This window comes from Camelina sativa, chromosome 18, assembly GCF_000633955.1.
Source record: "Camelina sativa cultivar DH55 chromosome 18, Cs, whole genome shotgun sequence".
Classification (NCBI taxonomy): domain Eukaryota; kingdom Viridiplantae; phylum Streptophyta; class Magnoliopsida; order Brassicales; family Brassicaceae; genus Camelina; species Camelina sativa.
The window spans coordinates 17,451,324-17,465,317 of record NC_025702.1 but is presented as its reverse complement, the minus strand read 5'-3'; the positions used below and the strand labels follow the sequence as shown (position 1 = coordinate 17,465,317).

At 35.8% G+C, this 13,994-nt stretch overlaps 4 protein-coding genes across 4 annotated transcripts in view; 3 read left to right on the top strand and 1 right to left on the bottom strand.

Moving 5' to 3' along the window:
* Nucleotides 1-2,571, bottom strand: part of LOC104762224 (DExH-box ATP-dependent RNA helicase DExH14-like) — a 16,112-nt gene extending 13,541 nt beyond the window's left edge. Inside the window, exons 1-8 of the mRNA XM_010485476.2 lie at nucleotides 2,338-2,571; nucleotides 2,078-2,139; nucleotides 1,811-1,988; nucleotides 1,275-1,701; nucleotides 1,125-1,190; nucleotides 699-803; nucleotides 310-606; nucleotides 12-128 (exon numbers count right to left, since the gene is read on the bottom strand). Coding sequence (XP_010483778.1) covers nucleotides 12-128; nucleotides 310-606; nucleotides 699-803; nucleotides 1,125-1,190; nucleotides 1,275-1,701; nucleotides 1,811-1,988; nucleotides 2,078-2,139; nucleotides 2,338-2,447 — 1,362 coding nt within the window. The 5' untranslated portion in view covers nucleotides 2,448-2,571. The remainder of the gene's footprint in view (nucleotides 1-11; nucleotides 129-309; nucleotides 607-698; nucleotides 804-1,124; nucleotides 1,191-1,274; nucleotides 1,702-1,810; nucleotides 1,989-2,077; nucleotides 2,140-2,337) is intronic.
* Nucleotides 3,110-5,719, top strand: LOC104762223 (PLASMODESMATA CALLOSE-BINDING PROTEIN 1-like). The gene is made up of 4 exons (XM_010485474.1): nucleotides 3,110-3,379; nucleotides 3,946-4,185; nucleotides 4,480-4,513; nucleotides 5,205-5,719. The coding sequence occupies exons 1-4, from the start codon at nucleotides 3,328-3,330 to the stop codon at nucleotides 5,488-5,490; spliced, it is 612 nt and encodes a 203-aa protein (XP_010483776.1). The 5' UTR covers nucleotides 3,110-3,327; the 3' UTR covers nucleotides 5,491-5,719.
* LOC104762222 lies at nucleotides 7,030-10,585 on the top strand. Its single transcript, XM_010485472.2, has 8 exons — nucleotides 7,030-7,170; nucleotides 8,404-8,489; nucleotides 8,592-9,070; nucleotides 9,210-9,333; nucleotides 9,594-9,824; nucleotides 9,898-10,022; nucleotides 10,094-10,239; nucleotides 10,401-10,585. The coding sequence occupies exons 1-8, from the start codon at nucleotides 7,168-7,170 to the stop codon at nucleotides 10,470-10,472; spliced, it is 1,266 nt and encodes a 421-aa protein (XP_010483774.1). The 5' UTR covers nucleotides 7,030-7,167; the 3' UTR covers nucleotides 10,473-10,585.
* Nucleotides 12,630-13,900, top strand: LOC104762221. The gene is made up of 3 exons (XM_010485471.2): nucleotides 12,630-12,869; nucleotides 13,095-13,204; nucleotides 13,317-13,900. Exons 1-3 carry the CDS (start codon nucleotides 12,789-12,791, stop codon nucleotides 13,726-13,728), a joined length of 603 nt encoding a protein of 200 aa, XP_010483773.1. The 5' UTR covers nucleotides 12,630-12,788; the 3' UTR covers nucleotides 13,729-13,900.

Below are 13,994 nucleotides of genomic sequence, written 5' to 3'. Positions count from 1 at the left end.
ATATGACTCACCAATATATTCTCATTGGTGTGGTAAACTGTCTGAAATATGCGACTCTGAATACGGTTTAAGGACTTGTAACCATGAAAAGCAGCTTGAGCGAAGTCATCTAACTCTTTTATCTCAATCTAGAAACATGTAAGAATGTATAGTTAGATGCATGCAATCTGGCAGAAAAAACTACAATGCCATCCATATCAGAAAAAGCAGTAAAATGTGTGGAGAAAATACTTGACGATAACTTTTCGGCATGAAAAAAATGTCAATTTAAGAAATTTTCATCTGCCACTGGATATGGATGAGACGTACCAGCTTCTCGCCAGGTTTCATTTGTGCAGTAGGGGTTGGCGGGATAAATACTTCCTCATATCCTTTTAAGTGCTTCCTTACAGTACCTTGAGGAAGGGCCAATGCAAGAGAATTCGCTTCTCCAGAACCGATCAAATCCTCAAATGCAGTCTTCTTTTCACTTGCCTCAAGTAAAGAAGAAAAATTGGCCTCTGATAGTTCACTCTCTAAACCAAGCTCAGCATTTCGTTTGTTTTTCTTTTCCTCTTTACGCCGAAGTTTTTCAATTTGCTTTGCAGACTCTGTTTGGACAGTAACCTGAAAGGTGGCTGAGTGCAATCATTATTGTGGCTAAAGAAAAAGAATTGTACCCAACATCACAAGGAAAGGCCTTACACAAATAGCCGTACCTGTGTGCCATATGTTGGCATCCGAGATTGGGCGTTTGAAGCTGTTTTGTCAGATTTGAGAACCATTTGACCATGATGAATAGCATCAACAATCTCTTTCCGATGCTGAAAAAGGAATAAACAAGTCAGACACCATTCACATTTCTTAAACACTTGAAAGCAGAATATAACTCTAGTATATACCTAAGTAACAGCCCTTTTGCTATACATAGCCGCGCACACAGACAAATACACCACAAAAATCGGTTTACAAGAACATTATTTCACCCAAAAAAAATATAAACATAGTTGTGGCACTTAAACATAACGGTAACCCACGAGAAAAGCATACCATACTGCAAGAGCGTAGAATCTAAAGCAAATCAGGCACAAAGTGTGATACACAGACTTCAGATGAACGAGCAATATACCAAGCTAAGGCCTTACCATAATAAGGTCTTGAACAGTTTCAAATGCGCTATCCCCAACAAGATCCAGCAGATCCCCAGCTATCTGCAGAAAAAGTATTTATCATCTACTTTCATTGGAAAATATGATGCTCCAGGAACATGTATTGTAAGTCCGAAAATAACATACCTCCTCACCAGGTTTATCGGAATCCAGAAACCTGCATATAGCCATAGCCAGTTCTTCACGGGAAAGTTGTGAATTGGTTTCTCTAACCATTTGTCCACATGCATCTCTTAGCCAACTTAAATCGAATTTTCCTGCACTTAGATTCTTTGTCATGTTGCTGACATCACTCCATCCTTCAGAAAATGACGCACGAGTGTCATTGCTTTCCACATCCTGAAATCCTTTTTCGTCAACAGCTTCCACCAGAAAACGAGCTGGTAGATTGAAAACAAGGTCGGCACCAAACTCAGCTCCCCCATCAACTTCGTTAGTGTATTCCTCAGACTGATGCGTAGGCTGTATTGAGTGAAGTGCCCGAGCTAAGGAGGCCACGTTTTTAACATTAGCATCTGAGACAGCATGACCGACAAGATTTTGCAACTCTAACCTGTTGAGTATAAGTAAACCCCAATTACCTCTGAACACCCTAAAGAATTAGAAAAGCTTGGCTACTTGCATAAAGCAATAATCGAATTGATAAATACGCCAATACTTACTTGTTTTCGGCAATGCTTTTACTATCATCTACATCACTGTCCTCCTCCACTGGCTTGCCAAACAGATGATAAGCAGCAAAAGCAACCTCACGAAACTCATCAGATGGAACTTCCCAATCAATCAACTCCACTACAGCTCCAGTAAACTGTTTGTATGCTTGTCGCACTTCTGGAGAAGCTGTCACACCAATTCCAATTAATATACACAAAACGCCAGAAATAACCAGAAAATATTTATATATATATATACACAATCAGAAAAATCACCTCCTTCCCATTGATGAACTATCCTCCTAGCAAGGTCAGATTCATCAAGACGATTCCCAGAACTGAAATCGTAAACACACCGGTTCAATTCAAATCAAGTATTTAACTTCCAAATACATTGTGATCACCAGACTATACGAACTACCAAATTCAATGCAAAACCAAACATAATCTAGGGAAATCAGCTAAAAACCCTACTAAACGAGTGGAATCAGTTCAAAATAAGTGTGAAATTCAGGAATTAGGGGGAAAAGCTCGACCTGCGAGGCTTATTAAGAGTTTGGAGTATAGTTTTGCGGCGAAGGTAAGCCTGATCGATATCGAATGGCTCTCTGAGAGAGCTTGTCAAGCGAGGAATCTGAACCAACATGACAAAAAAAAAAAAGAACCCTGTGATTGCGTCGTTTAGGCTTCTTCTTCTGCTTCTCCTCTGCGTTTTTATTTCACCTCTGGTCGGCTCGCCGAGGAAGAAGACGATCGCTCACGTTTTAACAAACGTCGTCGCTTCGATACTTGAAGAACAGTTTTTGTTAGGAGTTTAGGACCCGTGAACCGACCCGCTAATAATATACGGGTTCATAAAAACGATGACGTTTTAAGGATTTTATGACATAACACAAGTACACAATAACACAACACTGTGGACCATGATTTAATATTTTTTTTGGTAAGAGAGAGTTTTGAATTTCAAAACAAAGACATTTAAAATAAAAAAATAAAAAGACAAAAATTCTGAACATTTCTCACTGCACATATTGTGTTCTCTCTTCTCTCTATTTACTAATTTTGATTATGTCGATTTTATAAAAAATTACATGTAGAATACACAGTGAACTAATTATTTTCACATGAACAAGAAGACTTTATGAAATTCAGCTTTTTTTCACCACCTACAAACACAAAATATGGCCTTTTCAATTTTAAGTATATACTGTATAAAATTATTTAATATATACCGAATAATACGATATCTCTTTAATTTAAATATCAAATATACGTACAAAAAGTCTACACGAGCTAAGTTCTTTAATGATGTAAAAAAAAAGCACTCAAAGGGTTTTGAGAAGAGACAAGAAGACACAGAACAAGTAGCCACTCTCACCTCACCACACCCTCTCTACTTGCTCTATCTCTCTCTCTCTCTGTTCTTTTTCTCTCCTCTTCTTCTCTTTTTTGCTGTAGAGATCTCTATCTCCATCCTTTTCTCTCTCTCTAGAAAGATAACAGTGACATTTTGTCTGAACGCATCTATGGCTGCTCTGGTGCTTTCACTTCTCCTTCTAGCCATGGCCGGACATTCTAGTAAGAACTTTCCACTCTTCTTCAGATTTCTTTGCTTAATAGTCTTATCTCTTTTTCACTCTTTTAAGCCTTTTTGGTTCTGGTATGAAAAAGAGGTTCTTGTACCACTTAAGGGTTTTACTGTTCCTGTGTGTTCTGCCATTGCTAGACAGACTAAAAAAAATTACCATTATTTCCAACAAAGTGTTAAGTATATCATTGTTATTTCTCTTATCTTCCTGCTATTTCCTTGATTAAAATTTAATTTTAAGAATGAGAAAGAAAGAAAAAAAAACAAGATTTGTCCTCTGCTCAACTCATTTTTAATCTTACTTTCCTTTTTTCAAGTTCTCTTTCTGCAGCTTTTTTCTTATGGGTTGAAATATGTTTTTTCTTGGGAAAAGTTAACAAACTATTAATAGGAATCTTGCTGGTTAATTTAATCAGCTTGTTTTCTTGATTTTTAATGGTGTTTTCAAGATTTCCCCAAATCTTGTTGGTTTCACATTACAGAACATAGAAGATGCAGTTACCTATATATTTCTTCATCACTTCTAATGTTTGGTGGCTTTCTTGTGCTTTTGTAGGTGCCTCATGGTGTGTGTGTAAAACAGGACTGAGTGATACAGTGCTACAGTCAACCCTAGACTATGCCTGTGGAAATGGAGCAGATTGTAATCCTATTAAACCAAAACAATCTTGCTTCAACCCTGACAATGTTAGGTCCCATTGCAGCTATGCAGTCAATAGCTTCTTCCAAAAGAAGGGTCAATCTTCTGGCACTTGTGATTTTAAAGGCACTGCCACTCCCACCACCTCCGATCCCAGTTAGTCTCTCTCAACCATCCTCATTTTGTTATTCAATGTGTTTTAATTAGAACCAGGGGGAGCCCAATGATAAAAGAAACTTGCTTTTTTGGAGTGATTGTTAGGATTCATGTGGTGTTCAAATTATTGATAGTTACAGAAAGTTGGAGGCTTTTGTTTTTGTCACTATTTGTATTGAAGATTCTGAGACAAAATGGATACGCCAAATACATAATAAAGACTCTATTTATAGTCCAAGTTTGTGGATAATAATCAAATATCTTAAACATTGTTCTGCGTTTTTGTTTTCACAGGTTATACAGGATGTACCTTCCCTACTAGTGCCAGGTATGCTTCTGATTCAAATGGCCTGATCAAGAAACTGAAAAAAAAAAAACGTTTTGCATTTTTTTGGGACCAAAACCAAGAATTTTAATCAACCTTTATTCTATATTTGTGGCAAAGAGAAAAAGTAGGTTAAAGTTTTGATTTGGGTCCCAATTTACAACTTTTGTTTTGTTTTTGTTTGCTTTTGTTTTGAAAGAGATAGCATCATTCACATCAATTTAATATAGAAAACAGCATCATTAGTATTACTTAAATAGACTAAAGGAAATAGAATTAGGAATGTAATATTGACTCTATTGTTAACAGTTTGGATTACTTCTTCTTTGTTTAAGACCCTTTTCAACTCTCAAGTGTTCAACATGAGCCTAAAAGTACGCAGTTTCCTTCATATCTTTAATCAAACTTTTGATCATATCTATAATCAAATCAAATGCTTTATTGGAATTACAGTTTGAACGCATGATCATGTTGTTTACTGATATGGCCGTATACTCAATGGTACTCTAAAACTTTAATCTTTAGAACCCATCAAAGACCCCTTGAGTTGTTAGAAACTGAGACTTTTCTTTTTGTTAGCGTTTCTGAGTATATAATATGAATTTGCTCTAAAGAGCAATATCTTTGGTCATGTTTTGAACTTCATAAGTAGTTGTCTATTGTCTGATATACTCTTATTATGTTCTTCTTCCAGCGGCTCTGGTGGCTCTAGTAGTGGCAGCACCAGCATGTCACCTGGCACATCCAGTCCAAAAAGTAGCTCAACCACCACCACACTTCCTGGAAGTGGTACCAACAGTCCTTATTCAGGGACCTCAACCAATGGAGGTTTTGGAGGCAATAGCACAGGAATCAACACTGGGACAGGGATTAACCCGGATTACTCGGCAGAAAGCAGCGCGTTTTCTCTCATGAACTCAAGCAAATCGTTCATCAGCCTTCTCTTGATCATCGCGTCGAGTGTTGCTGTTCTTTTTTGATGCTCTAAGGATGTTAATGTTCTCTGGTTTTGTGGGTGCACTTTAGTTATCGTTTCGAGGACATGGGTCTAGTTTAGTGGTAATCTCTGTCTCAGTGTTATGGGTCTATGTTATTGTTTTTGTTGTAAGAAGATTTCAGCTCTTGCTTTTACCCATACCTCTTGACGGTTCTGGGTAGATTTGATGCAAGTGAAAAAATTTATATATATATGATCTTATCTCCGGCTCATATATAGTACTATAATTTTATTACATTGAAATGAATTTATTTTTGGTCTGAAAACCACCAATTTGCTTACTAACCATCATAGTACTTAAAATCCCACGTCATTTTGTTAATTACGTATGTAAACATTCTATGTGGTTCGACTAATGGTGCTTTAACATCTTTACAATGTCATTTTTTTTCTTACGATTCGAAAGTAAACACGTAGAGATCTCAATCCATGCGTGTGCCATACACTAAACAAAAAAAGTTGTATATGCTATATAGTATCAGACATCAGTTAATATAGCATCATAAAACCATAACACTAAACTAGAATAACTTAATAATTTAACGGCATTAAATATTGGTGTTTTTGCTGACTTGTTTAGAGCCTATCAAGTAAAATTGTAAAAAGTGGTACTAATTAATACTATTATTAGTACAACATTATTATGAGTTTACAACAGTTTACAATCAAAGGGTATTGGAGATTTTGGTCCCATCCATGTACTATTATAGACTAAACGTATTTAACATCAATAATAAAACCATAATTTCGATCAGAGAATCAATATAATATACATTTGACGTGTTGGATATATGTTCAACTGTAAAATAAATTCGATGCTTCTTAATCGTAAAACTTGAAATGTTATAAATTTAAAAGTAGTCACTAGACCTAACAGAAAGCACTGCTTATGGTCACTATTGTAACTTTGGTTCCGCTTGCGTTTCGTCGTTATGCATCAGTCTGTATATTCCGTGGATATGCACCAGTATGTTCTTTGTCACCATCCCAACTCTTTTTAAAAAGTGATGTGGTGATGTAGTTTTTTTTACTTTCTGGTAAACTATGGTATGACTTATGATGTGGTGTTAAGAGATATACTGAGAATCTTTGTTTATTTATTTTTTTGCTGTCTGGTAATATGAGAAGAACAATTTTCACTGATGCATTATTTTCAAGTGTCTATGACTGATAATACTACAACACATATATATTATAATTTTTTTACTGTGCAACCAATATATATAAATTTTGAAGCTGTCAATCACATCATAGTTGAAAAGACATTTTTGGAAATAAATTCAAAAATTGTAACCTATGGAGCTAGCCAAAATAGTGATTTAAGTTGATAGGAGTGCAGAGTAGGTTATGATGGGTTGACGACAGAAAAAAAAAGAATAGGTTATGGGTAATTATGAAGATTTTAAGAAGTTGAGGGTCTTTTTAAAAATTAAGTTAGAGAATGGACAGATATTGCAATTTTCGTTTTTTAAAACATTTCGTCTTCCGTGTGATGACTCTTTATCACTCTCTCTCTCTTGCTGGTCCCTCAAAGCTCCCACCTCTCCCCACATTTCTTCTCCATTCTCTCTCTAAACCCATTTTCTTTCCATCAAAAAATCGAAACTTTCCGGTGAGTTTTTAACATTAGAGCTTCGTAAGACGCTAAGCATACCGTAGTATGGTATGTAGCAGCACCGTCTCTGTTTTTTTCTGCTTTCCCATCGTCTGCTCCGTCTTCGTAGTTTTTTTTTCTTGATTTTTTTTTCATTACCGTTGTTGCTCCTTTGGTTCCGTAATTCACAAGCAAGGGTGTTTCAGATCTTTGTCTGGGGATTTTCTGAAAGTTTGGTTCTTCACTGGACCAACTGATTTTTCTGGTGTATCTACATTTTTGGTATCACGCGTTTAGCAACTGTACTAAAATGGGTTTTGGGGAATGTGTAGGGTTTTTAATCTAGGGTTTCCTTTTTTGGGAAATCTTTTACTGAACATGGAACATATATGAGAATCCTTGGCTTTCGGAGATTACTTGTTTTCGATTTTGCTTTTGTTAAAAGGTTGCTAATTTTTTCCTGAAAGGGGAGATTTGTGTTGTAAGATGTTCCTTTTGAAATGAGTTCTGGCTTGGTCAAGTATGATCATAACCTGAGTTGCAATATGTTAACTGTACTGTGTTGATCAATGATTTTTTCCTTTTTTGGTTCCCCTGTGTATTGATATTTTTTTTTTTGTTCTGAGTGAGCTTTCCTTTCTTGTTTGAAATAATCAGATTTGATTTCCTGTGCGTGTATATATAAGTTAAGATTTTGTTTTTTTTGACATGATTTATAGCTGAATCGAATCTATCAAAGGTAAGTATGGCTTCTCTTTGATGAGTTGCAAAATCATATTGGCGTTACTCTTAAATAAAAAAGATTTCCTTTTTGAGTCTATTGTTTGAAATACTCTAATCAGTATTCAGTCTTACTGTACATTACACTTGGCCACTGATCCGAGCAACTTGCTTCTCTTTGATGAGTTGCAAAATCATCTTTGCTTGACACTATTTATCAATGATTTTCTTATTGATCGAAGCATTATATTATATCTCCTTTAAACGACGAACAGTGCAACTACTTTAGAAGTGTTGAGGGATCAAGAGTTATTCCTAAACGGTAATTAGTTAACAAAGAACAATAGAGTTGGAAAAATGTCTGCATACCCATATCGTTTATGCCTTTATATGGCTCCTGATCTCTGTCTTTAGGTTGTATGTATGTATCATTTTTATGGCTTTACTACACTGGTCTTTTTTATTGCTTTTCAAAAATTCCGTGTTGAGTTACTGGGATCCCTTGAGTAACTATACATTTTCGTTTGCTTCCCAAGCTGGTGTTTGCTTGCTGATGATTCTCTTTTACTGCAACTATTGTAGAAGTCAAATTGTGAAACATGTGGACATCAAGGATGGAAGGAGTTACTTGTAACTTGCTCGAAATGCCGTAGGGCTTGTGAACACCGGTGAGAAGTAATATCATATCTTATAAGTTTTGCTCATGTAATCAAATGAATATTTTGATTGTCTTTCACTAATTCTCTTTCGATTTGATCTCTGTTTTTCAGTTATTGCATGCGGGGAAATTCATTTGAGACCTCAATACACTTTGTCTGTGCTGATTGTTCGATGAGACCTGTTCAAAACAAACCTACTTCAGGTTCTATCAAAGCAGTACCTAGAAGTATTAGGAATAAAGTGCGGGTAGAGTCCTCCAATCCAGTTCCCAAATGGAAAAAAATTCCTGAAACATCGAAGATGAAGTTGATTTCACCAGACGAAGTCAGAAAACTTTCATGTGGAGGCAATAAATCAATTTTTAAAGTACCAAGACCAGTTTCAGCTCGTTCTGCAATGGGCTTAACAAAAGAAACTGCTTGGTTTCCAAGAGCTAGGAGTTTTAATTCTTCAGTGGCGGCTCACAAAACCAATATAACCCTCCGTCCACCTAAAAAGGTTGAGCCTCGTAGCCCGCGTGCTCCGCAGGGACCGCAGATTCGTCCAGGATTCATAAGACAATCTTCTAAGGCACAAGCAGTAGTAGAAGGTGGTGTCTTTTGCTTCTTCTCTTTATGGGTTTTCTGAATTATCTATTTCCTTTTCAAAGGCCTAATATCCCACACTTCTTTTACTCGGAAGACCAAAATCATATCTTGCTGATTTTGAAACTTTTTTGGCTTTTCAAGGATCAAAATCGAAAGTTGGTGATGGAGCTAAATATAACGGTTCCAACGAGATATGCCGATCAATCTTATCAGAGAAATCGTTGCAATTACTTCCATATCGTCCAGCTTTGCAGCCCACTTGGAAGTAAGTTACTGATCACTCCAAACAATATGTCCTCTTGTGCTACTAAATATGTTTTATGCTACAATCAGATCTCTTCCTAATTTCCATGGGATATGTATGCAGATTACCTTTTTCTTTCACTCATTGTGCTTAGCCTTATTTACATTCTTAAAAAGGAGACCTCCTTAGTTTCTTTAGCATGAGGCTGTGTTACATTTCTGAAAAGCCCGAAACTGAAGATGTGCATATTTTATAATTTTCTCCTTCTGCCACGATACCAGGGGACGCATTGTGGACTCTGCTACACCATCTGAGTTCAATGGCGAGTTCTTAGCTCAACCGGCATCTAAAGTCCGTGCAAAGGCCTACAGACTGTCAAAGGGGATTCCTGTCGTACTCAAGGTCAAATTGGTTCCTATAGGCAATCTTCTGAGTGATTTGTTTGTGAACAGAAACCCTGGGCTTTCAGATGTCGATATGTACATTTTCCCATATGACAAGAACACAAAAAGGTACACATGCCTCTTTTTCTACAAGGACAAGCTTCATGTTCATTAGTTATCACAAAACTTACTATTCTTGCAGGTTTACAGAGGAACGTGATTATCTCTTTGAGGCCATGAGGACTCGCAATGCCATGATCAAAATTAATACTAACGGCACACCACTGTTGATATTCTCTTCAAAACTACTGGACAAGTCCTCCCAGAGTAAGCCTAATGTATTCTTGCAGATTTGTCACTGGCTTCAATAATGAATATAACCCGTTTTCTGTTTGCAGTAATCATCAAGATGCAGAAGAAAACAAATAATTTTCTTTGGGGAACTTTTCTCCTGACAAAGAAGTCTTTAGCACTTCTTCCAGGAACTTCCAGTCAAACTGCTCAACGTTTTGATGATGGAGATGTGGTTGACAATGACTCTGAAGTAGGTTATTTCCTTTTTTTTCTAAATCTAAGACCCTTCCAGTTAGTAGATTCAGTTTGGTTAGAGAGCTTTATCATCATAGCTTTAATATTAAGTCTCCAAGTGAGATTGTTCTCGTCTCTGATGTTATGTATATTTTTCATTGCCTCTGGTGGAATCAGCCTTTATTCAGACATACCAACCACCGGAGTTCTGGGAAGCAATTGCAGCGACGTTACAAGGAGAGGGATTGATTCAATGCGAGTGTCGAGTGGCTCAAAGAAATTGTTATATAGATTAATGCTACTAATCTCTGATTGTGTGTCTATTGTGCAAAGATTTCAGCTCTAAACTCATGGGTACTAAATAAAAGAAGGTTTTATTTGTTAATATTTTTCCATTGACGGTAAATGGTAAACTTTATTCATGTTCATAGTTGATCCCAAACTTATTCTATAAACCAAAGTATGAAATTTTACTATTTAAATAAAAAAAAGTACGCATATAAATAAATACGGATTTTCATTTTCCATATATATCTGTAATCTGATTAATCAATAATACTACTACAGATTCTACTGCGAACTTGTAATTTGAACTTTTGCATTCGTATATAAATCAAGCAAGATTCAAGTTTTGGATTTCAAGCACATAAGAGGAAAACAAAAACTGTTTCTTCTAACTCAAGAAAACGATAAAAACCTGGTTTCAGTCAACGCCATTGAAGAAACCCCTTGATCGATAACAATGGACGCCGTCGAAAGTGGATATGAGGCTGGATCAGAAGCTTCACAAACTTCTTCAGGGTCAGAGATAAGCCTTGCCGAGGTAAAACGCTAAACTTACTTATGGTTTACATCTCTTCTTGTAATCAGAAATCATTGTGTGCATCTTTTAGACCTTGTCGATTCTGAGAATAGTCTCTTCCTCTCTCTCTCTGTGATTCGGTAGCAAGATTCAGAGAAACCCGTTTCCTAATTCGTAATTAATCTTTAATTTTGCTACGTATAGAGAAAGAAGCCTTGTGAGATTTGCGGTAGTAATGCCGATGACGATGAGATAATGACATGTTTCATCTGCAAAGACACACGAGAGCATACGTAAAGATCAATTTCATTCTTCTTTTTCTCAAATGTTTTAAGGGACACGAATCTTAATTTCCATGAATTTTATGGTTTTTTATGTATATGTTTCAGTTATTGCTCGAGGGTGATGAAACATTCTGTTCCTAGGATGTGGATATGTGATGAGTGTTTTACCTCAGGTCGCCTAGTTGCTACAAATTCAAGAAGTTATCAAGTTGTGGCTATTCGTCGCATTGCTCAAATTGCTACGTCATCAAGAACTAGTTATCAAGTTGTTGGTAGCGAAGTTGTTCATGATCACAACATGACAACATGCGAATCTGGTAATCAAGCTCCACAACAGGCACATGCCAGTCCAGTGAGTAATGAAGGGTCTTCTTCTCATGTGCCCATGGATACATCTCCATTCAAAATACCAGACTTGAATCTGCCCTCTGATTCGGGATCTGAATTCTGAATGCTTGCTTATTCAGAGAGGTTTGTGTAGCTTGACGGATGATGACATGAGAGACATCTATGGATTTAGGGTTGTTTTTAAAAAGCTTTTCTTTTTCTTCTTGGGTCACAAGTCACTTTGATTCCGGCTGGCTACGTCTATGATTGATGGTCATTATTTTGACTCTTGTTGTGTACATTCTTCTTTGAGTCTTGTCTGGCTACTTTGATGAAGCTATGACAAACTCCTTTTTGCTGTTACCAAAAAAATGATATGTGATATGATTTGGAGACAGTTTATATAATAAATGGGATATGTGATGCTTTTACTATTTGAACTTGTCTCACAACTAGGCCATTTTAGGAAACTCTTAATTTTTCTTCTTTAAATGATATGAAAAGTTTCAATCTTCTTTGTAACCATCTTTTTGACAAATGTTTTACATACATTCATTATCAATACTTTATTTTTATTATTTTTTTTGTTTATTGACAGCCAATATTGCAAATTAAGAGTAAGAAGATACATAAGTATATGTAGAAAACTATGGTAAAAATAAATATAAACACACATAAAGGAGGAAAACTTGGTGAAAAAGCTGGATAAAATAAGTGGTTTGGAAAATGCCACGTCGGCAGATTGTTCTTACTTTTTTTTTTCTTTTTTTTTCCTCTGTAACTCAAAAGGTGAATAATATAAATTGGATAATACCAATTCCTTAGATATCGGAGATTAAAACATTAATTATTTGCTAAACCGTATTTTATAAATAACCCAATATAGAAATACTACAATTTGAAATATACTTTTTGTATATATCATATTAAGAAAAAAAAAAAAGAAAAAAAAATAACAATAATTCAAGATTTGGGTTTGGGGAGAAGCAAGAAAAGGTTTGTTAAACCCAAATTCGTCGTCGCTCGCTCTTGAGATAAAAAAAAAAAAACTGACTCTTCGATTTCAAGAAAACCAAGAAAGATCGAAACTTTTGGGTTCCAAAAGACTTTTTTTTTTTTTTTTTAAATTGTGACTTGATTGATTTGATAACAATGGTGGTGGACAAAAGTGGTTACGAGTCTGGATCAAAAGATTCGCCATTTACTTCAGATATTAACCTTTCCGATTCCGCGGTAAAATTGCTTCTTCGTTTTTCGATTTTCTTCTTCTGGGTTTTCGATTTTTTTTATGAAAGCAATTGCATTTTTATCATCAAGAATCGATTTTTTTGCATCTTTTTAGGGTTTCTTGATTTCTGAGTCTTTGTTTCTTTCTTTTTTTTTTGTGTTAAATTGTAAAGATTTAGCAAGATTTCGACTTGCTTTATCACCGATCTTTAACTTTCTACATATGTATAGAAGAAGAAGAAGAAGAAGACCAAGAAGAAGCCTTGCGAAGTATGCGGAAGTGTTGCTGATGAGCTTTCGATAATGATATGCGTCAAGTGCAGAGATACAAGAGAGCATACGTAATATTGACTCATTTTGCTTTATTATACTTGTTACTGTTTACTCATTTTGTTAATGTTCTTGATATAAATACTTTTCTTTGTTTTGTGTGTGTGTGTGTGTGTGTTTAAGTTACTGCGCCAGGATGCTGTTACATCGTGTTCCTCGTATTTGGCTATGTGAAGAGTGCCGTGATCCATCATCTGCTAATCATCAAGTAAAAGAAGCTGCTCAGTTATCAAGAACTGTTCAAGTGGAACAAGTTGTGGTTAACAAAGTTTCTATTGATCAAACTGTTCCATTGTCAAGAACCAAGCAACTAATTGTGGATAACCAAGTTCCTATTGATCGTCAAACTGCTCCATCATCATTAAGAACTAATCAAGTTGTGGATAAGAAAGATTGGATGGGAGCTGCTCCATCATCGAGAACTAATCAAGTTGTAGAACAAGTAGTGCCTGTTATTCATCAGCACACTACAGAAGAATCAATTCCACGCTCCCAGGTGATGAAACCAATCTTCAGTTTCTCTCCCTCCCTTTGATGAAAAATTGAAGAAGATTGTTCTGTGTCTTGATTGATCAATATCTCCACTGTTCAAGCCCATGTGGGAAAGATTTTCCAGTCAAGAGCCACCACAATACGTTGATCTCTTCTTTTTTCTTGAGTCACAAGTCATTTTGTTAGCTAACTGAGAGATTGGACTTATTTCATTGTCATTTGGGATCAAGTCATATACTATATGACTTTGTTCAAAAAAAAAAAAAAGTCATATACTATATGACTAATGAATGAACATAACTAAATTCT

Bases quoted from the DNA above. Each gene is read 5' to 3' on its own strand.
- LOC104762221 (XM_010485471.2), top strand. From the start codon at position 12,789: ATGGTGGTGGACAAAAGTGGTTACGAGTCTGGATCAAAAGATTCGCCA. The intron at 12,870-13,094 runs GTAAAATTGCTT...ACATATGTATAG, and splicing joins TTAACCTTTCCGATTCCGCG to AAGAAGAAGAAGAAGAAGAC. The intron at 13,205-13,316 runs GTAATATTGACT...TGTGTGTTTAAG, and splicing joins AGAGATACAAGAGAGCATAC to TTACTGCGCCAGGATGCTGT.
- LOC104762222 (XM_010485472.2), top strand. The intron at 10,023-10,093 runs GTAAGCCTAATG...TTCTGTTTGCAG, and splicing joins ACTGGACAAGTCCTCCCAGA to TAATCATCAAGATGCAGAAG. The intron at 10,240-10,400 runs GTAGGTTATTTC...TGGTGGAATCAG, and splicing joins TGGTTGACAATGACTCTGAA to CCTTTATTCAGACATACCAA.
- LOC104762223 (XM_010485474.1), top strand. From the start codon at position 3,328: ATGGCTGCTCTGGTGCTTTCACTTCTCCTTCTAGCCATGGCCGGACAT. The intron at 4,186-4,479 runs GTTAGTCTCTCT...TTGTTTTCACAG, and splicing joins TCCCACCACCTCCGATCCCA to GTTATACAGGATGTACCTTC. The intron at 4,514-5,204 runs GTATGCTTCTGA...TTCTTCTTCCAG, and splicing joins ACCTTCCCTACTAGTGCCAG to CGGCTCTGGTGGCTCTAGTA.